Genomic DNA, 22391 nt, shown 5'->3' with positions numbered 1-22391 from the left:
GTGTGGAACGGCGCCATCTCTCCGGGCGGGGGAGGGCGCGGCAGGTCGTGAGGGAGGAACGGCGAGTCGCCCGCCAGCGTGCGCCCCGGCCTCCGCCCGACGGACGCGCACGGCCCCGGCCTCCGCCCGACGGATGCGCACGGCCCCGGGCAGCGCGGCCGCCCAGTCCGCGTCCTCTACAGCTTCACGCCGAGCCCCGCAGGTCGGCGCACGTCAGCCGACCCGCGCTCAGCCCGCGCCTCGTATTTCAGAGTCCGCGACCAATGGGAGAGAAGCAGATTCTAGGAGTCCGCTGCGATTGGCTGCGCGCCCGGGGGGCGGAGGCGGCGGGGGCGGGCCTCGCGCTCGCGCTCGCGCTCCGGCGGCAGCATGGGAGGCGGCGGCGGCGGCGGCAGGGGGACTGGAGGGCCGCCCGGGGAGGCGGCGTCTGGCGGAGCGCGACCTGGCTCCGCCGCGAAGGGCGCCGCTCGCGACTGCAGCGTTCCGCGCCGCGGCAGCGCCAGAGCCAGAGCCTCCCTGCGGCGGGCGGAGGACGAGCGGGCGCGCACGGGCGCCGGGCCGGGTCCGCGGCCTCCGCACGGCGAATGGATGTGCCCGGCCCGGGGTCCCGGCGGGCGGCGGCGGCCACCGCGCTCCTGCGCTCGGCCCGCGTGCCCCGTGGGGGCTGGTTCCTGCCCACCGCGCTGCTGTGCGCCTACGGCTTCTTCGCCAGCCTCCGGCCGTCCGAGCCCTTCCTGACGCCCTACCTGCTGGGGCCCGACAAGAACCTGACGGAGCGGGAGGTAGGCGCGGGCGGGCGGCGGGCGGCGGGCGGCGGGGACAGGGCCCGCGGGAGGAGGAGCGCCGGGCGCCTTCTGCAGAGCGGCGCTGCCTTCCCGCAGCCGCGGCGGCGCGGTGCGCTTTCCCGCCGGCGGCCGGGCCTGGCGGCGTGTGCGGGGCCGGGGCGCGGCGGGGCCCGGCGCGTGGGCTTGGGGCGGCGTGTGGAGGCCGCGGCGCCGGCGCTCGGGCGGGCCTGCAGTTCCCGCGCGCGGCGGGAGGGGGCGCGGCGCGTGGTCCTCGGGGCTCGGGGAGTTAGTGTCTGGCTCCTGACGGGGAGCAGGCAGCCAGGCGCTGAGGAGCCCTTGCTTCACAAAATTTTAAGATTTTACTTATTTATGTGACGGAGAGAGACAGCGGGACAGGGAGCACAGGCAGGGCAGAGGCGCAGGGAGAAGCAGGCTTCCCGCCGAGCAGGGAGCCGGATGCGGGGCTCGATCCCGGGACCCTGGGACCATGAGCTGAGCCCCCCCCGAACCCGTGGTTTTTGCAAGAATCGTGTCCCCGCGCGGCTGCGTCTTCTCCCCATCCCGTGCTTTGTTTACTCCGCGGGCCGGAGGTCCTCAAGTTACGGACCGAACAGAACAACGAACACACGCACCCCTCAACTGGCTCGGATTACTGATGGGGTGCGGCCTGGTTCACGGACGTGCGGACCCCGTGCCCGCCTGCCGCGTGAGCGCGCACTCCCCCCCCCCCCGCCGCCCCATTAACTCAGTCTCCTTCCCGTGTTAGTCCTCGCCCCGCGGGGCAGCCGCGCGCTGTCCCTGCAAGCGGGTCGGAGCACGAGGCAGTGACTCCCAGGCCCGCTTGTCGTCGCTTTGCCCACGTCCGCTTTCAAGGACACTCGGGGAGTGGGAGGTCACCGTGCGCTCCTAGACTGGCGACTCCGCTTGGTCTTGCGTTGTCCGACTCCAGCAGGTGGCATTGCTTTTCACCCAGTTCAAGGTCTTCCATTTCTCCGTCCGAAGGACCCCCCACGGACACCGCCGCAGGTCCTCATTCCTTTCATTGTACCCCCGGAGCGAGCGATTTTACAGGAAAGTTACCGCAGAGAATTCGAGAGAGTGACGCCGAGGCAGGCAGTTGCTCCTGCGGTGCCGCCACCGGAGCAGCAGTGATCCTGGAGCTGCTGATGGGAACGGCCATGTGACCCGCGCGGGGCGGGCACCTGGCCGGAGAGAGGGGCGCTTGGGGGGAAACGAGCTCCCGCTGTGGCTGCTTGAAAGCCGATCTGTTTTGTCACATGCCCTGAGCCGGGGAGTTGTCATGTGTCATCATGTGCCCTGTCCAATCAGAGAGCTTTCTAGCTTCGTTCACCTTCAGTGGCATTGGAGTAGCACAAGGGTGCTAGACCCGTAAATACTGGCTGATTATGTAACAAACACACAGCGCGATTTCTGTTACTGCAGGAGGAGGAGGAGGATGCGGGCCGAGTTTGAAAAGAAATCCAGTGCTCTAGAGAGGAGGTCGTTTGTCCAGGAGGACCTTGGACCTTGGCTGATACTGGTGTTCAGACACAGTATGGCTCTGTCCACCTTCTTGGGAACTCTGGGTTTCCAAAATATCTAAAAACAGAAATAAGTAGAACAGCTTGTTCTCCTTCCTGGCCTAATGCTTGCTTTCACCAGTGGACAGTTAATAAAATGATTTTCGGGCAAAGTGAATGTCAGGTCATGGTCAGTACTGTTTGTGTCAAGTGCGTATTTACTTGTAAGACTTTAGAAGGGCCTACGTAGATCATCATAAATGGAGCTATTGTTAACCGAGTCTAAAGGCAGAAGAAGGAAAAGGAGGATGGAATTTCCTCAATCTTTGCACCCTCAAAGGATTTTTTCTTAGATTTCAGGAAAAAATGATTACCTGTTCCAGGTACCATTTTTAAGGGTTTTTGTTTTTTTTTTTAAGATTTTATTTACTTGTTTGAGAGAGGGAGGACATAAGTGGGGGTTGGTGGGCAAAGGGAGAAGCAGGCTCCCCACTGAGCAGGGAGCCCAGTGTGGGTCTGGATCCCAGGACCCTTGGAATTATGACCTGAGCAGAGGCAGACGCTTAGCAGACTGAGCCACTCCCCACTGCCCCCACACACATACTTTCTAAGATTTAAACACATTAAAAATGGAATGTGTTCTGACAGATGAAGCCAAACATTTAATAAAATAGAGCTTTGTATCTCCAACAGTTTTTTATTCTTTCATCTTTTTTAGCATGTGATTTGACAGACATTCACTACCTTTCTTTGATTTAAAAAAAAACAAACAACTTTCTACCTATTCTGTCTGATATTCAGAGTCCTACAGAATTTGGCTCTTAACCTCCTTAACAGCCTTATTTCCCGCTACATCTTTCTTCTCCTTGCCTTCTTCCTCTACATGCCCATCTGCCATCCACATCAATCTTCTCGTCGTAAATCCAGCATATCCACAGTCTCTCACCTACCAGTCTGTACTCAAAGTCGTGATTTCTTGCTTGGAATAAGCTTCTCATACTTACCTGTTGATATCTTTCTGTTAACCCCTAACTTTGTTCTCCTTCAGGGGGAGCACCTCTAAGAAGTAGCCCTGTATTTCCTATCTTCCTTATCAATAACGTATGAATATATATTGCTCATTAGGTTCAGAACTGCTGAAGAACTAAGACTTTATTTTATTTTTTGTAATCCACACAGCTTAAAGTGTTGTGCAAATAAGAGCTTATTAACTAGTTGTTTAATTGAAACTGGATTCTAAAATAAAGTCTAAATCCTAATTAGAGCTTGAAATGAACATCTGTTTTCTTTTGACTTTTGTATCTCAGAAGAAAGCACAAACAAGCTCTGATCCAAAGAATGGTAAAAGGCACCTTTTCGATAAAATCAGTTCCCTTTGCTCACATGGCAGATTTTACCTGAGATAAGTGGGTATTGTCCAGAGTGTGGACAATAAGTCTGTAATTTGTCAGTAAGTCTGCACACTTTGTCCTGTGGGAGGTTTCCCTTTAGGATTAAAAGCATCTGCTGGAGAAACATATTTTGGTGTAACAGTTTGTCCGTGGTGGCATTTGAAAAAGAATGGATCTGGGACGCCTGGGTGGCTCAGTTGGTTGAGCAGCTGCCTTCGGCTCAGATCATGATCCCAGCATCCTGGGATCGAGTCCCGCATCGGGCTCCTTGCTTGTCGGGGAGCCTGCTTCTCCCTCTGCCTCTGCCGGTCACTCTGTCTCCTGTGCTCACTCTCGCTCCTCTCTCTCTTACAAATAAATAAATAAAATCTTTTTAAAAAAAAAGAAAAAAGAAAAGAAAAAGAATGGATCTTTTTTTGGAGATCCAGTGGCTAAGCTCCGGAGATTGTGTGGTCTTTATCTCTTCAGGAATGCCCTATAAAGGCACTTTCAGACGGGTTGAAAACGCTGTTGCGGGCACTAGCAGTAGCCCCAGAACATAGCAGATGATCAACAAGAGTTTTCTGATTGAAGAAATGAGGCATTTTCTTGTGGTAGAATCAGAGTATCAAGGTTCCGATCCTCCCTCTGCCAGTGCTAGCTGTGAGAACTTGGGAAAACTTGCTTAATCCTTTCGTAAGGCCAAGTTTCCTCCGTTGGTAAAACAGAGGTAATGAAAGCGTTTACCTCTTAAGGTTGTTGTTTGGGTTAAATGCAGTGAGGTAGGTAAGGCGATTCGCATAGTAGGTGGTAAGTCAGTAGACCTTTGCTATTATAATGATAACATCGTGAGAGGGACATTCATCTTGGGGTGACCTCTCTCTCATAAAAGAAAAGTCAGTCTTTTTTTTTTTATTTCGAATGAGTCAAAGAGAACTCATCTCTTCCCCACCACCCCCACCCACCTTTAATTTTATTCCAGGCATTGCAGGTCTGGCCAGGTTCCTGTTCCTCATCTTTGTTACCTTAATTGTGGTTTTCTGTTAGGAGTAGAATGAATCTCATAAATATAAGCACGTGAAGATGATAATTTAAAGGATGAGTTTTTTATAGTGAAAACCTAGCTGTTAATCATTTGGGGACAGCTGTTATCGAAAGGTATAGAACATGCGTACATACGGGAGTGAAGAAGTCAAAGTCCTGAAGGGAGCGTTGGGAACAAGAGAACATGGGGTACTGAAGGAAGTGACGGAGATTCTTTCTGAAGCAAAGGCTTGACGGCTAATGGTTTGGAGTGTAGTGTTGGGAAAAACAGGTTGGGGAAAATGTGAAGGTGAAGAAATGAGTGGAGTCAGAGGAGGCAGTTGCACACTTAAGAAAACTAAAGGAGACTATCTGTAAAACCAGAGGCAAAAAGAAAGAGTAGGGAGTTGTTAATGAACACCTCTCTGAAGTCACTGCTTCTATCTCAAAGGTACCCTGTCCCTTTTGGTTTTCTGTTGAGGTGTCTTGGTCGTGGTGGTGCTTGATCTCAGTTGCTAAAATTTTCACACTTTTAAATAACAATAATTTCTGCGGTTCTTGATTATTCTTTTCATACCCATATTCAGGAGCAAGAAATTTCCTGATCCAGTAGAGATTGCTAAATGATTTATACAAATACAAATTGGGCTAAAATTCATGAATGTGAGACTGTTAGACAAATTATTTTTGATATCTGGCCAGTCAAAAACAGAAACCAAGTCTGGGCTATATTTCAGATTATGTTCTACTTTTGTAGTTATGTTCTGCACTGGCAAAGATTTTACAATAACTGTTTACCGGATTGTTCCTCTAAACCCTGACCCTAATGAGCCCGTTTTACATTTGGGTGAAATGTAAATTTCACCCAAATATAAAGGTGAGAAAGCCTACATGAGAGTTAAAAAAAGAAAGTTGCCCTTGGCCTTAGATTGTCAGAGTCTAGAGTTAGATTGCTCCTTGGCGAAGTAGTTAGCCTGTTACCCAGGCTTCCTTTCAGCAAGCACTTAAAGATCTGGGCCAGTGATCTAGATTTTTAAAAAACCAACTTACATACATCCCCAGGACCTTGCTAGACATGGGTAGGAGTAAAAGAAGGGAGGGTCTCCTACAGTGATGGATCCTGGAAGAATGGGGATGGCAGGTCAGCTGAATTACTCATTCATATTGTCCCAGAGGGTCTGTTTCAGCTTCAGTTCTCAATCTTGACCTCTAAGTAGAGAAAGTGAGTGATTTGCATGTATCTATCCTGTCCTTTAATCCTTGCAACAAGCAGCCCTGTGATGTAGGGTTTATGCCTCTTAAACTGGTAGTGAAGAGGAAGGCTAAAGGAAACTAAACAAAAAACTTGTGGATAATCACACAGCGAATGATGGGGGTGAAATCCCAGGAGAGTCTGTATGGTGGAAGATTTTTAGAGATTATTTTAGAGGTTTTTTATTCTAGAAAAAATTAGAGATTTTTCAGAGATTTTAGAGATTATTTCTACTTTATTCCAATTTTTAAAATTCCATTGAAGAGGGGCGCCTGGGTGGCTCAGTGGGTTGAGCCGCTGCCTTCGGCTCAGGTCATGATCTCAGGGTCCTGGGATCGAGTCCCTCATCGGGCTCTCTGCTCGGCGGGGAGCCTGCTTCCCTCTCTCTCTCTCTCTGCCTGCCTCTCCGACTACTTGTGATTTCTCTCTGTCAAATAAATAAATAAAAATCTTTAATAAAATAAAATAAAATTCCATTAAAGAGAAAACAAAACTTCTGTCCTTTTCATATTATAGACAAGCCAGAAAGAAGGACATCCAAGTTGCCTATAATCCTATCATCCACAGAGAATTGTTCGGTCAAGACTAGGACAGAACTATCCTCTTTACCTATTTCCTCAAAGCAAGGAAACTTAAAATCCGAGAAAACTAATCAAACAGTAGCATCAAGGCTCCCTATTCTGAGGCTAGAAGGAAGAATCGATGACCATTCCCAAACACTTACCTGTTTCCAAAACAGTTACTGAGCCAAGTACAGTCCACGCAGCGCGCTGGTTGCTGGGGCTGCGTGTCAGCGTTGGCCGGCGAGTCAGACCTCAGGAGTCTGCCCGCTAAGGCCGTGGTCCTCAGCTCTGGCTCAGACAAAAATCTCCTGGGACGTTGTTGGCGAGGCATGCACATTTTTTAAAGCTCCATGGGAGATGTGCAGCCGTGGGTAGGAAGCAGTGCTGGGTGGGAACTGGGGGGATGGGCACACACGAAGCGGTATCAGGGGAGCTCCAAGGACTGTGCCGTGACCACTGTCTGCTCCAGCAAAGTTGGCTCAGACGAGGATGGCTTTGAACCAGGCTTTGATGAAGGGGGAGGACTTTAAGAGAAAGATGATGGGGTGAAAACGGGGAATTATATACCAGACAGTTATCAGAATTGTTGTTGAGGTTTCTTTGGTTGATAAAGATGATTTATTAGATGGGGCGCCTGGGTGGCTCAGTAGGTTAAGCCTCTGCCTTCAGCTCAGGTCATGATCTCAGGGTCCTAGGATCCAGCCCCGCATTGGGCTCTCTGCTCAGCGGGGAGCCTGCTTCCCTCTCTCTCTCTGCCTGTCTCTCTGCCTACTTGTGATCTCTGTCTGTCAAATAAATAAATAAAATCTTAAAAAATAAAAAGATGATTTATTAGAGGTATGGGTAGGTTGTTTTTATAAGAATACATTGTGATGAATATTCCAGGTCCATTGATACCACTAACGGGTTTTTAAATTTCCTTTTTCTCTCAGGTCTTCAATGAAATTTATCCAGTATGGACTTACTCTTACCTGGTGCTGCTGTTTCCAGTGTTCCTCGCCACAGACTACCTCCGTTATAAGCCTGTTGTTCTGCTGCAGGGACTCAGCCTTATTGTTACATGGTTCATGCTGCTCTACGCCCAGGGACTGCTGGCCATTCAGTTCTTGGAATTCTTCTATGGCATTGCCACAGCCACTGAAATTGCCTATTACTCTTATATCTACAGTGTGGTAGACCTGAACATGTACCAGAAAGTCACAAGTTACTGTCGGAGTGCCACCTTGGTGGGCTTTACTGTGGGCTCTATCCTGGGGCAAATCCTCGTCTCCGTGGCAGGCTGGTCCCTGTTCAGTCTGAATGTCATCTCTCTTACCTGTGTTTCTGTGGCTTTTGCTGTGGCCTGGTTTCTGCCTATGCCACAGAAGAGCCTTTTCTTTCACCATGTTCCTTCCACTTGCCAGAGGATGAATGGCATCAAGGCACAAAATGGCGGCGTTGTAACCAACACCTCAGCTTCTAACCACCTTCCTGGGTGGGAAGACATTGAGTCAAAAATCCCCCTAAATATGGAGGAGCCGGTAAGTTTAGTCTTAAATGTCTTGTGGTTGGTGGAGCAGTGGTGACAGAACAGACAGGAAACCTCCTCTTGCTAGACTTCATATTCATCTGGACTCAGGTTTTTATCCTGAATTGGTCCAGTGGTTCATTCATCCACTGATTAAAGATAAGGTTGATATATATGAGGGATGACGAATGTGTTTTATCCTGGAGTGAGTGACCTCCAATGTCAGACTGCACAGCGTGACATTGCTTGTGTCAGAGGTGTCTTCAGAGGCCACAGCAGGAGCTGTGTCTTCTTCACCTCTATCCCCAGTACTTGGTCTATAAAGAAAGCACTCAGAAAATTTTGCTAAATGAATAGATGAAATGATTCCAATAAATGATGAATATCTACTTCCAGTTCTGAATTGAAACCCAAAGTATTTAAGGCTGGGAGCTTAATTTTCTCTTTAGTGCTGGAAGTAGTATCTGTATTTTCAAGTGACACTTTCCCAGAGGGGGTTAGTAATGAACAGCGCAGAGGAAGACAATCACAAGAGGAAAATTTAAGATGATGATGGAATACATTTAAAAATGTGACTGTGAAGTTGTCTCTTAGGTTTATTAGATTATCGGAATAATCCATCCATACGTTCTGGCTAGCCAGCAATACTAATTGCTTCCCCCATTCATTCACCCTTCTTTATAAAAGCTTCTTATCTTTCCAACAGGTTATACCCTGTGAGGGACAAGGTTCATTCCAGTGATACTGAATCAGTCTTAGCTTTCATGGGACGTGTTTGGAAATAACCTGTTAACCTTCTTACTGTCTGGGTCCATAAACCTTGTCGTCTGAATGAGAGTAGAGCACCTACATGGGTGGTTTTCGGCTCCCCACCTGAAGTTAACTCCAATTGTTTCCATGTGGCATCTAATTACTCTCTGATGCCTACCCCTGTTCTTCACTTACTAGTTGCAACTTAGGTTATCCTACCAAAGAGCTTGAGCCTAGGTGACTCTGGTCATGAAACTCACTTTTATTCCTCGGGTACCTGCGGGTAGCATCAGTCATACCTGGATAAAGTAAGAATGCAGTGCTGATTCTTTCATTATTTGTTAGCCAACAAGAGTTGATGGAGGGGGAAAGAGTTAAAATCACCTGATCTGACGGAGTAGAAAAAAAGAATAAGGACCCCTTTTTAATTCTGTTTCAAATGTGTTAAAATGGTTGTAGCTAAAATTAATATGTATACACATTTGCATAATACTTCTATATCTTCAATATTAACATTGGCCATACTTCTGAAGATTTGTATAGACCAGGAAGTTTTAAACCATTTTGAGCATGAGTAAGAAACACATCTTACATAGAAACAAGTTCTGCCGATAGGTGTATATGTTTTTTCTATATAACTGAAGCAAAGGTTTTACTGCGCAATACTTTATTGATACATTCCATTCAATTCATTTATTTGATAATAACTTCAGTTTTATTTTTAGTTTTTTAATTTAAATGTAATGAATATATAGTGTCTTATTTGTTTCATTCATTTTGGGTTTTTTTACAATGCAGATCACTGCCCACTACATTGATTTTATTGCATTTTAATGAGTTATAAACCACATCTAAAAAACTCTGTCGACCAACTTGACATTTGTTGTTATACACATACAAAATGTCAGTACTTGATATGCTGAAGAATTCTGAAACTTAGAGTTGAAAGTGATTCTGACCACAGGCCATTGCACGGTCAGAGTGTCTGAAAGTTACAAGGGACTTTAGATGTCATCAACCCTCATTTTAGAGATAGGGATTGGGAACAGAGATGAGTGACGTGTGTGGAATCGCACTGATAAACCCTGTAACATCATTAAAGAGAATGTATGAGATCCACTTGATCTGTACGTTATGCTGTAAGGTCTTTCACAATGGGGTCAGAACCATCCTCTCGGGTACAGTGTGGTAACAGTTAGATGCGAGTCAGTTCCTTCGTATCCTGGCTGTGCTGCTGGCATGGAACAGGCTGTTGGGGCTGCTTGGCAGCTGTACAGGGCGAAAATAGTGCTGTTTCTCTTGACAGGCTTGAAGAAGTCAGAATACAGATGCTAGGGACCGCAGTGCCATTTTAAGTTGATAGAGCCCACAGCTGAACTGTGTAAATCATAATTGTAAATATGGTAAAGAAGAGTGGGTAGGTGGGTGGGTGGTTTGATCTTGGCTTGATGGAAAGGGAAAATGAAGTGGAAGCCAAAGTGACAGCCCCGTCCACCAGTTACCCTCCGGTGTCTGTGAGTTCTTTTCAGAACGGGCCTCTTGCTGTGGACACTCCAGCACAGCCAGGGATTCTCTTTCCTAAATAGGAAACGGGATTCCTTCTGTGCTCGGCCTAGTGTCGGACCTGATTTACTTTAAATTGCTCATCCGTTAGAAATGATGTAAATTAAGCCCCTTCTTTAGCCCAGGGCCTGACACATGATTACCGGGAGGATACCTGTTAATACACCCATACTTTTATTTGTAGACTGATACCCTTTGTGATGAGTAAGCATTTTTTTGTGTATGTGTGTGTTGAGCTCTATGAAAAATTAATGTTTCCACTTTGTACTTTATATAATTTCTAGCAGCACACCATAGTGGATTTTGGAGAAGGTCAAACGGAGGTTCTAGTACTTAACCAGCAGGGTGATCCTTAACCAGCAGGGTGATCCTGGGCAAGTTACTTAATTCTTTGAGACTTTGTTTCTTTACTCCTTCTTCTATCTGCCTCACAGAGTTATTTCGTGTATTAAATTCAAAGGCAAAGTAAGGCTCTCAAATGAGTATCTGTAGTAGGTAATCAGTATATGGTTCCATTTCTTTTTTTTTCTTTTTAAAGATTTTACTTATTTATTTGACAGAGAGGTTACAAGTAGGCAGAGAGGCAGAGGGAAAAGCAGGCTCCCTGCTGAGCAGAGAGCCCGAGTGGGGCTCCATCCCAGGGCCCTGAGATCATAACCTGAGTGGAAGGGAGAGGCTTAACCCACTGAGCCACCCAGGTGCCCTATGGTTCCATTTCTATTGTCTTTATCATTATACCTGAGTAATCAAGAATAGCCTTATGCCTTCACTGTAGATAGTTGTTGTGGGGCTGCAGATAACCTTTCAGTTCTAATTGTTTCCCCCTGGTTTTCTGAACCTTAGGAAAGGTGTCTCCAGAACCTGGTCCTAATTCTACCACTAATTCTTTAACTGAGGCTACTCTTAACTGTAGACTGTGAAACCAGATGATCCCTGAACTTTCCTGAGCTCTGGAATACTGAGTTTGATGAGCTGATTGATCTGAAAGTACATTTTTCTTCAGATTCCCAGGTATCACACAAATGCCTTTTCCTTTCCTGTCCAATCCTCTCTGTAATTAGGAGCACATAGTGTCATAGAAGTGGTTTAATTGCAGTCATCAGCCCTTGACTTAAATCTTCACTGTTTAGGCAATAAACCCTACTTATCCTACCCCCGCCCCCATATATTTTCCTGTTGTGTGTAGAAAAAAATCCAAAACTCATAATGTGGCCTGGGAATCCCCCTGTAATCTGGCCTATCTCACGTGAAACTCGCCGAAACACATCAAGCTTATTCCCACTTTAGAACTTCAGTCCAGAGGTTTCAGTCAGGACTGCCCTTCATTCTGATTTTCATGGCTGGTTCCTTTGTGTCACTCAGGTATCCGCTCAGGCATGAGCTTTTCAGAAAGCCTTTCAACACTCTCACCAGCCTTCTTTTTCTCTACCACAGTCCCTTGCCACCCTTTCTTCATAGTATCATTCCTACTGTAAGCTCTCTCACGTGTGTTTATCGCCTGTCTCCCTTAACCAAAATGTCAGCTCAACGAGGGCAGGGACTTCTCTGCTGTATTGCCAGAATCTAGACCATCGCCAAACATGCAGTGTGGGTGCTTGTAAATATTTGTTGATTGTCTCAGTGAGCCATGATAGAGTACAAAGGAAACCAGCATTTATTGAGCACTTGCTGCATACCAAGTAACACCCACTGAGTTCTTTCAAAAGCCTGTTGAAGTAAATACGCATTTCCATTTTATAGTAAAAAGCCCAAGATTTAGAAATTTTTTCCGTCTGCATGTAGGCAGGTGTACTCCTGTGGTTTTTTCCTTACCATCATTGTCGCCTCAGCTCCCATTTGTTTTGACCTGGGCACTGGATACTGTGGTAGAAATCTTAGATTCTTTAGCTCATTTAATCCTTATGAAAACTCTGTGATGTGGGAATCAATGCCCCCCTTGTACAGTTGAGGGAACGAAAGCTTACATCAGATAACTTACCCAAAGGCACAAAGAAAGTAGCACGTCAAAATTCAAACCCAGATCCAGCTAACTTCAAAAACCACCGTACTAAAGACCCCTATTCCTTGGTGGAGAGAAAGAATTTCTCAAGGTTTTGTTTTGTTTTTAAGACCATGTCAGAACCTTTCTTTAAGTGGCATCTGAAACTCGATGTAGGGCTGGTGTGAGTAGGCCTAGATAGCTGTGGAACATCACTTGGTTCTCATTCCACTGGGATTATCCTCACATTTTAGGGAGAAAATAGCCTTTATTTACTTAATTTCATGAGTCACTTGTGGATACAATGTATAGTTAATATATCATCTTAGTAGGAAAAAGTCTGATTTTATAAAGATTCACACTTCATTTTTTAATTAAACAGTAAAAGAAAACTACATAAAAAGAAGTCTGAATCATCTGATCTGCTACCAACAATAGTAGATCACCACTATTAATAGTTGAGTGACCTTAATAAGCATCTCTTTTCATATATACATAAGTATGTATTTGTAGGTATACATTTTATAATACATGAAATTACAGTCTGCGTGTAGTTTTCGAACCCTATGGGGTTTTTTGCTCCATGGTATGTGATCCTTATCTTCCTTGTCTTCTCATATCAAAATATCTTGCTTTCAGAATCTAAGGAAATGAAATTGAAATGGTGACAGTGACTGGTGGGCGGTTTGTGTTGGGACAGTAGTCCCCCTTTCCATCCAGGCTGGCCCCAAGCACAAAGCCAGAATGGTAGAGAGTCTTATGTGAAGGGCATAGTCTCCTTTCAACCCTTCTTCTCTCCTTATGGTCACGTACCATTCCCTCTGGATATCTCCAGTCAGATCCCAGCCAGTGGATGTATCTGAGCTGGGATGGGAGGGAGGGAGTGTGTAGCCCTACGTGGTTGCACCCTTCCCTGTTATAGCTCAAGTTCAGTGCCCTTGAACTTGAGAGAAGTGTCATCTTCCCTGAAACAGTAGCCAAAGACAGGTCAACTCTTAACAGGTTGTTAATGCCTTACTTTCTGGTTTAGGAATGAGAGCTCAGTAAGCTACCAGGCTAAGGCAAGAATGACTCTTGGAGCAGAATAAGTGCACAACAGGCCAGAGCAGGAGAGAGAGTCCTAGAAGCTTTTTATGTTTGACTAGAACTTCACTGTTGCCCAATTGTAAACCTGCCTCAACAGCACCTATGCTTCCTTGATCCATATTTTGTTTTGTTTTGTTTTCCTAAAAACAAATGTACATTATTTGTTCCCATCAGTTAAGGCTCACTCTGTATGTTTTTACTGTGTTTTGGATAACGGAATATCAACAGCTAAGGAGATAATGATAGGCTCCTTTTCATCATGAAAGTGTTTGTTGTTCATAGCAAGAGTTAGGATTGGGATTGTGTCCTTCAAAAACATTTAATAAAAGAAGCAAATTTAGGCTTGGAAATTTCCACCCTAGCTGTTGTTTTGGCTACAGACTGGTCTCCCTCTGTGCACAACAGGGCTGAGAAATGAGTGGTATTGTAACTTGGCCTTCCAAACACCCAGCTATACCTACTCAGAGGTTTTGTTTACATCTAGAGGTTCTCCTTTGCTGAAAGACCTGATATTTGAAGTAGACTTTGGGAGGCAGATAAGATTTGAATAGAAAAATAATGAACATTCTAGACAAAGGAAATTTAAAAAAAAATTCCAGAAGTTGCTGTTAGAGGCGGTTGTAGGGTTATTATTTTTTTTTTTTAAAGATTTTATTTATTTATTTGACAGAGAGAGATCACAAGTAGGCAGAGAGGCAGGCAGAGAGAGAGGAGGAAGCAGGCTCCCCGCTGAGCAGAGAGCCCGATGTGGGACTCGATCCCAGGACCCTGAGATCATGACCTGAGCCGAAGGCAGCGGCTTAACCCACTGAGCCACCCAGGCGCCCGGTTGTAGGGTTATTAATTCACCTAATCTCCATGTTCCTGTGCCTCAGGGAATGGGACACCTGGGGAGAGGGAAATGGAGGGGAAATGGCGGGTCAGTGGGGCAGTCAGAGCACATACAACATTTGCTGATGAAGTTGGCTGTCTTCAGTGGGTACAATTCATGGCAGCCCAAAACAAGGACAGTAGTAACATCAAAGGTCACTGATACAGGCCACCATAAAAAAAAAAAAAAGAAAAAGTTAGAAATACTGTGAGAATTACCAAAATGTGACACAAAGACCCAAAGTGACAAATACCATGGGAAACCTGGCTCTGATAGACTTGCTCGAGAGGGTTGCCATAAACCTTCCAGAAGTTAAAAACATATTTGCAAAGTGCAGAAAAGGGAAGCACAATAAAATGAGGTTCACCTCTATACTATTTGTATGCACAAAAATAACCAAGCAGTTGGTTTTCACCAGGAAAAAGAAAAATGTCTGTCAAATAGAAAAGGAAGTGCATAACAGTTGTTTCCTGTGGTTGCCTTCCTAGTGTTTGAGCTTTTTTCCCCTTTTCCTATGTAGGAGCCCCAGCCAGACCGTCTCCTCGTGCTGAAGGTCCTGTGGAATGACTTCCTGATGTGTTACTCCTCTCGTCCGCTGCTCTGCTGGTCTGTGTGGTGGGCCCTCTCCACCTGCGGCTATTTCCAAGTGGTGAACTACACACAGGGCCTGTGGGAGCAAGTGATGCCCTCTCGAAGTGCTGCCATCTACAACGGGGGCGTGGAGGCCGCGTCCACCCTCCTGGGTAAGGAGGGCGGGTGGGTAGTTCCCCCTCAGGTGATGAGGTCAACATAATCAGATTTCCCCTCCCCTCCTAAATTTAAAGTGACCCCAACGAATGATCTCTTTTCTTTTTTCTTTCTTTTTTAAAAAAAATTTATTTATTTGACACAGTGCACGAGCAGCGGGAGCAGGAGGGAGAGGGAGAAGCAGGCTCCCCTCTGAGCAGGAAACCCGATGTGGTCTCGATCCTAGAACCCTGGGATCGTGACCGGAGCAGAAGGCAGATGCTTAACCGACTGAGCCACTCAGGCGCCCCAAGGAATGATTTCTTTATTTTGAGTTTTAATTTTGTAATTTACGAAGAAATTTAGCAGTGTTCAAGTCATGGGTCAGCATGAATAACACACTTCGATTCTTTATATACTTCAGGGAAGCCTAATGGAATGATTTTCAAAATTTTCTTCTTCAGGTTTTCATTATCTCTATATTTATTAGATGCATTTGCTACTTGATGTGAAACTTTGAAACAATCTATAGAAGTTTATGACAATAACTAATGTTAAGTGTTAATGTGCAATAAATGCTATTCTTAGGACTTATGTCCTAAGACAGGACAGGACTTATGTCCTCACACAGTGCCTGAGATAGGTGCGATTATTATCCCTATTTTATAGTTAGGGAAACAGGTTGCCCAAGATCAGATAGGTGGTAAGTAGTAAAGTTAGGATTTGAACTCAGAGCCTGTATCCTTGACCATTATATTCTATCGCCACTTTCTAATTTTTTTACTTACTTCCTTTTTTAAAAAAATTAACTGACTAATTAATTAATTAATTTGAGAGAGAGAATGAGAAGGGAAAGGTCAGAGGGAGAAGCAGGCTCCCTGCTGAGCAGGAAGCCTGATGTGGGGCTCCAACTTGGGACACCGGGATCATGACCTGAGCTGAAGGCAGTTGTTTTTTGTTTTTGTTTTTGTTTTAATAAATGGGTATTACATTCCCATTTTATTTTATTTTTTAAAAGATTTTATTTATTTATTCATGAGAGACAGGGGGAGAAACACGCTCCCCACTGAGCAGAGAGCCCAATGTGGGACTTGATCCCAGGACCCCGGGATCATGACCTGAGCCAGAGGCAGATGCTTAACCAACTGAGCCACCCAGGCACCCATGTTGACTGACTTCTTAAGGTGTTTTAGAAGACATCGCATGATTTCCGTATTTCTGTCTTTTTCTGTACACACTCTCATTCAGTCTCTCCTTGTCTCTCAGTGGCTCCATGGTGTTTATTCCATCGAGTCCAAAATTCTCTGCCTCACTTTCAAGGCCCTCCCTAATCTTGAGCTCCCCTATTTATTTATTTGTTTATTAAAAAGATTTATTTAGTTATTTATCTGACAGAGATCACAAGTAGGCAGAGAGGCAGGCAGAGAGAGGGGGAAGCAGGCTCCTTGCTGAGCAGAGAGCGCGATGTGGGGCTGGATCCCAGGACCCTGAGATCATGACCTGAGCCTAAAGCAAAGGCTTTAACCCATGGAGCCACCCAGGTGCCCCTTTAGCTCCCCTATTAGTTGCAAGGTTTTAAAATTTAATAATCTAAGCTGAATTTTTAATTCATTAAAAGAGCATTTGTTTAGCAAAATAAATAGTTGGGTTTTCTGTTTGGTTTTGTAGGTGCCGTTGCTGTGTTTGCAGTGGGTTACATCACAATATCCTGGTCAACTTGGGGGGAGATGATGCTGTCTCTGTTTTCCCTGCTGATTGCTGCTTCCGTGTATGTCATGGATACGGTGCACAACATCTGGGTTTGCTACACGTCCTATGTCATCTTCAGAATCATCTACATGTTACTCATCACCATAGCAACGTATGTATTTGGAGTCAAAGAAGCATTTGGAAAACTTGTGCCAGTATAAACTCTTTTGGTTTCTTTACAAACAAATGAAAATTTCTAGTTAAAAGCAGCAAACAGAAGGAAGCATTGTATTGCATGTTTTTCTCCTGAGGAAGCACTTAGGTGAGGCTTGTTGATTTCCTTGTTCGTATATTCCTGCTCTGTTCTGATGTTTGCATGAGGTTTACACCACTTTTCACCTGGTTGGGAAGGGAAAGGACAATAGAAAGAAGGGGCTCCTCTTTATAATTGAAGTCAACATTCTAACTACCTCGGAAGTGATTCTTACCTATTCATTCTTCTTTTGTGGGTTGGTTTTTTAAGCTTTCAGATTGCTGCTAACCTCAGCATGGAGCGCTATGCCCTTGTGTTTGGTGTGAACACCTTCATTGCTCTGGCCCTGCAGACACTGCTCACTCTCATCGTGGTGGATTCCAGCGGCCTTGGCTTAGACATTACCACTCAGGTAAGATTTCTGTTTCGACACTCAAGGTGTTGTCACTGGATCAGGGTGACAACGTGGATGAAAGCAAATTCAAACGGTAGAGACAGATAGGAGAAGTGGAAGTGTTCCCTCCTGCCTCCAGTCAACCCCCATCCTTAGTTCTTTTCTCCCTCAAGGATGTTGGGACCATCATACTTTCGATGAGGACCTAGAACATTTCTGAGTGTAACTTAACAGCCTGGTAGAGCCAAGAAGTAATGCTGGTTCCTTCCAGGCCAAGCTTTTCCGCTTCCTCATCCAGTATGTCCCTCCGTTTTTAATTCTGTGCATGGAACACTGCCTCTGGTGTTTGAGATGCCCTGCTTCATCTCACAGTTCTTTATGTCTCCTTCCTCCTTTATCCGAAGTACCACTCACCCAAATACCAAGGTAGTGACTTGCCATTGATGAATAGCGTGAAGATTCTTCACGAGCGGCCCACCGAGGAGACAGCTGCACACACGCCCAGAGACTGTGGGTCCTTGCATTCATTCAGGAAGCGTATTGTCGCATATGCCTTCGTGTGTTGTGAGTTGTAGGTGGGCCTTGCTCTGTACTCTGGCAAAAGGGGCAGTTGAATCAAAAATTGCCTCCCCCGCCCCCATCCCAGCCATCCCAGCCTGGATGACTCCCTCCCTACTGAGGTACTAGTGTTCTTACTCTACGAAGGCCCACCGTGTTAGCAGTCATTAACTGTTTTTCCCCAAGAGCTCGAACAGAAATGATCATCATAGTAGCTGATGTGCACTGAGGGCTTTCGTGGGCCACGTGGTCCTTTAGAGTTATGCAGGGTTGTTGTCAGGCTTGGGCATCGAGAGAACGAGTCCCTGAGAGGTTATGTAAGGTAAAGTGTTGCTTAAGGTCTCGTGGTCGATAATAGTGTGACAAAGCTGGGATTTAAACCAGCTTCTAACTCTAAAGCTTGATTGTCCCTCCCTGGATCCTGCTGCCTCAGAAAGGTGGGCCCGGGGAGCAGAGGGGGAGCTCACCATTTCCTCTGTGTTCCCCAATTACCACCGGCAGTGAAAACCTTGAGAAGACCTCTCAAGGGTTTGGTGCTTCGATTTGGAATGGAGGGTAGGAGAGGACCTAAGTGCTTGTCATCCTGCGATAGAAATAGTGGGTGGAATCTCGAATTGTGTAGGTTGTGCTGAACTCTTAACTGCCGTAATTAATCAACAGGTTTCCTATAGGAAAATGTATCCAAATTTTTTTTTTTTAAGATTTTATTTATTTATTTGACAGAGAGAGATCACAAGTAGGCAGAGAGGCAGGCAGAGAGAGAGAGGAGGAAGCAGGCTCCCCGCTGAGCAGAGAGCCCGATGTGGGGCTCGATCCCAGGACCCTGAGATCATGACCTGAGCCGAAGGCAAAGGCTTTAACCCACTGAGCCACCCAGGCGCCCCGGAAAATGTATCCAAATTTTAAAGAACCTGGCTCGAAGTCTAGAGCGGCACCCGTATTGCGCTCACGAGCCAGCAGATGGTTGTTTCATAAGTTCTTTAAAGATGATGATGATGATGATGATGATGAAGCTGTTGATAAACTATACAGTCACATTAAAATGTTAGCCTGGAGAAGATCCATATGAAAAGTGGAAAGTGATCCCCTAACGGAATCCAGCCGACTTTCTACTGCCCTCCTCTGGGGAAGAACAGAAGTTCTTCGTCTTCAGAATTTGGCCTGCTAGTCGCTTTCTACCTACCAGCTTGAGGGTAGAGACCGTGATTCCTTTGTGACAACTACAGCAACACAAATAGAAAACAGCTGTGTTAACAGCCTTAGCGGTGTGTACAAATAAACACACGCATGATCTCATCCCTTCCCAGCAACCCTGTAAAATAGGGAATATTGTGAATTCCATGTTGTAAGTGAAGTCAGGGCTCAGAGATGAAGTATTTCAGGGTCACACGGCTAGGAAGGCATGGAGTCAGGAGCTGCACTGAGGCCGACAGAGCTTCAGTCTTACCATGCTCTGCTGCCTCGTTTTTTTGTTTTTTTTGTTTTTTTGTTTTTGTCAGAGCCTGGCAGGTTGTGTGAGCACACAGGGTTTTGTGAAGGCTTATGGAGAAACTGAATATACTTTTAACTACAGGCTATGTTCACATATATAAAATAAAACTTCTCATCTTCTAATTGATAATTCTCTCCATGACTTCTTTCCCCATCTCCTTTAGTTCCTGATCTACGCTGGGTATTTTGCACTCATCGCTGTGGTTTTCCTGGCTAATGGTACCGTTAATATTCTGAAGAAATACAGAAAGCAAGATGCAGAATTGAGTTCTCAAGTAACCACATCATAATACACTGCTGATAAGCTGCTTCGTATAGCAAAAAAATCTGCACAGCAACTGTGCCTGGATGTATTTAATGTTTTAATATGTAGATGTATATTTATGAATGTGCTTTTTAAGGCTTCAAAGCAGCCAACTGACTAGACCTTGTGTTCCTAGAGTAACAGTACTGTTTAGAGGAGCCAGAGGTGAAGTTTATCTCATGGATTATTTATGAAAGCTAATATAAGGATTACTTTCTTCTGATTCAGAAGTGATCTTGATTTTGAAAAACAAGTAATAAGAGCATTCAAGCAACCACATGGTGTTTGTTCTTGGGATAGCAAGTGAGTTTGGTGTTTGGTAGGTCAAGTTACTTTTCTCTGTCTGATCGGCCAGAGGCGTGGCCTGGTGGGCTTCCCCAGGGCCACGGGATATTACAGGTCAGAATAGAAATAGGTTCCAACAGCACCTGCCTCTGTTCAGCTTAATTATTATTTCTGTTACCCATGTGCATTCGTGTTTCTACAGATGGAAGTTGTTCTTAACCACTGGCAACATTTGCTCTTGGTTTGGTGTTCTGTCGTATTAGGAATGTGTGTCATTTCTAATTTTATTTAAAAAAATTCATTGTATGAATGTTCTGTTTCCATCTTGACAATTTTGTGTTTGTGTAGGTTGTCTTTAGAAATACACTTCTGCGTTACTCGTATGCTTCCCGGAGAAGCTCATTTAGTTAGAAAATAAGGCAAGTTTTGAGGCCTGCTAATCATTGAAATGAAGAGACGTAATCAGAAAACTTATGGTATATTTGCCTGTATTTTGGTCTTTGGTATGAAGGACTTTTAATTCAGTGATGAAAAGTTAGTATGGGCTACAGATACAAGTAGCCCATTTTGTATTCACATTCCCTTTTATTTCTAAAATAAAATGAAAAGTCCTTTTTAAAATATCTTCATCCCTATTTATAGCTTTTATATTATTTGTCCTTCTTACCCAAGATAGAGATGTCATCAGGAGTTAGATGTGTTGGATTATTGTAAGGCCTTTTCACACACTGAGCCTCTTTTTAATTATTTCAGTGGGACAGAAACTAGGATAGACTTGATTCCTGCATTTTGTACATTAAATCTGCCTTTGTTTCTAAGGATGGATCATCTTTGAATATCTGAAAATAAAAAATTGCTAGTGATTTCATTTCCAAGGTACTCGGAAAAATGTTATTATGTATGCATTGAATTCTGTAACTAGTAAACCGAGGGGCTGCTAGTGTATGTGAGACATGAAAGCCTTTTTATAGCCGACTTTGTTGCCTTATCTTGAAAAATAACCTTGGTTAACTTATTTAGAATAACACAGGTAAGCAGTGTGAATAATAGTATCAAGATTCCAAAGTTGATATAGTCATTTAGTATAAGTGGGAACTCTAGAAGTAGATGAAAGAAGATAAATATAGGCCATTTTCCATTGACTTTCCTTTCTGATCAAGGGCAAGAGCAGAACACTAAGTAAGGGAAGGGGAAGTGATGTCATAAAAGGACAGTCTCTGATTTTATATTGTATCTTTTGTTTTGCTACAGAGGGAATTGTTTATTCAGAAACACGTAAAAAAGTGGTGTTCCAGGGATTTTATTCAATGTTTTTTAATAAAACCGACTGTGGTACAATCAAATTATTCATGTTACCAAAGCAATGTTTCCCTGGACTTTAATTCAAGGTTTGTGGTACCCAACTGGAGCCTTTACTTATTTAAGATGATAAGTTCATATCCTGGTATGTGGCCATATTTACAGAATGTTGAGCCCAGTTTGCAAGTTGTACTGTATGCAATTTAGCAAAGAAGTGAAAATAATTTGTTGTACTTTTTATTCAATTCTGTATAGATTATAAAATTATTTTTATTGAATAAATATTTTACATTATATTTTTCCTTTTAATCACAATTATTTTAAATTTGTTTATTGCTTCAGTAGGAGCTTTGGGTTACATATTTAAACCTTTTAATAATTTCTCCTAGGGTCAATTTCATACTACATCTTCCCTCACCTGACCTTTCTGTTTAGTCTTCTCATCCTGTGAATTCTTCCCATTGTTTTGTGATCTTTGCCTTTGACTCTTCCCCATTATTTTCTGTTGTTTTCCCTGTTATTTTTAGCACCACACCACACTGTTTATTTTTCTTGGACTTCATCTTGGTACCTCTTATCTCTCTTTAAAGCATTCTTCTTTTTAGAAACCAAAAAGACCCACCTTCCCTTCAATGTTAACTGAATTTTACAAATAAAGGAGACTCAGTCAAATCAAGGGCTCAAGGTGCCATCTTCTTTTGAAACTTCATAGCCACTTTGTTCCAGCCCAAAATATTATGAAAGGAAGTATCTTCTTTCCTTCAGCTGAGAATCACTTGTTCATTGTGTCCCAGAAACCAAATCTCTTGTTTCTTACATATACAAAGGAGTACCTTCCCTTTAATATCGCATTCTAAAACCTGTTTCATTATCACAGAAGACTCACTTTTTAAACTAAAAACATTTTAAAAATTTCCTGTCCCTGAAATTATATCCCCTGTATGTTAATGCCTTTCAAATTGTAAGCTTTCTGAGCAGGGGCCATGTCTTATTTTTATCTTTTGTTGTAAAACACATGCTAGTGCCATATGAATATTAAATTACATAAAGGATATGTAACAGATTCAGTACCTGCCAGTACAAATAGCTAAATGTCATTACTTTTTTTTTTAAAGATTTTTTTA

General features: G+C 44.4%; 2 protein-coding genes across 3 annotated transcripts in view; both read left to right on the top strand.

The window, feature by feature from the left end:
• The first annotated feature begins 494 nt into the window (after nt 1–494).
• On the top strand, nt 495–21563 carry SLC19A2 (solute carrier family 19 member 2). 2 transcript variants are annotated; one of them, XM_032317936.1, is made up of 6 exons: nt 495–782; nt 7446–8033; nt 14789–15011; nt 16663–16855; nt 17207–17348; nt 19544–21563. In XM_032317936.1, exons 1-6 carry the CDS (start codon nt 585–587, stop codon nt 19667–19669), a joined length of 1470 nt encoding a protein of 489 aa, XP_032173827.1. In that variant the 5' UTR covers nt 495–584; the 3' UTR covers nt 19670–21563. The 2 variants fall into 2 exon arrangements, 1 of the variants encoding a protein (XP_032173827.1); XR_004280050.1 differs by lacking the exon at nt 19544–21563 and having other exon boundaries at nt 16663–17005; nt 17207–17298.
• The window catches only part of CCDC181 (coiled-coil domain containing 181), a 54574-nt gene continuing 50946 nt past the window's right edge, over nt 18764–22391 (top strand). Inside the window, exons 1-2 of the mRNA XM_032317928.1 lie at nt 18764–19132; nt 19239–19242. The gene's annotated coding sequence lies outside the window, so the exon portion shown is untranslated. The remainder of the gene's footprint in view (nt 19133–19238; nt 19243–22391) is intronic.

This window comes from Mustela erminea, chromosome 17 (assembly GCF_009829155.1).
Source record: "Mustela erminea isolate mMusErm1 chromosome 17, mMusErm1.Pri, whole genome shotgun sequence".
NCBI classification, from domain to species: Eukaryota; Metazoa; Chordata; class Mammalia; order Carnivora; family Mustelidae; genus Mustela; species Mustela erminea.
Note: the sequence above shows the minus strand (reverse complement) of the source record. Positions and strands in the feature narration are given on the sequence as shown.

What these genes read in the sequence shown, in the direction of transcription:
- SLC19A2 (XM_032317936.1), top strand. Translation starts at nt 585, where the DNA reads ATGGATGTGCCCGGCCCGGGGTCCCGGCGGGCGGCGGCGGCCACCGCG. An exon ending in GGCCGCGTCCACCCTCCTGG is followed by an intron (nt 15,012 to 16,662) that starts GTAAGGAGGGCG and finishes TTGGTTTTGTAG; the next exon opens with GTGCCGTTGCTGTGTTTGCA. An exon ending in TTACTCATCACCATAGCAAC is followed by an intron (nt 16,856 to 17,206) that starts GTATGTATTTGG and finishes TGGTTTTTTAAG; the next exon opens with CTTTCAGATTGCTGCTAACC.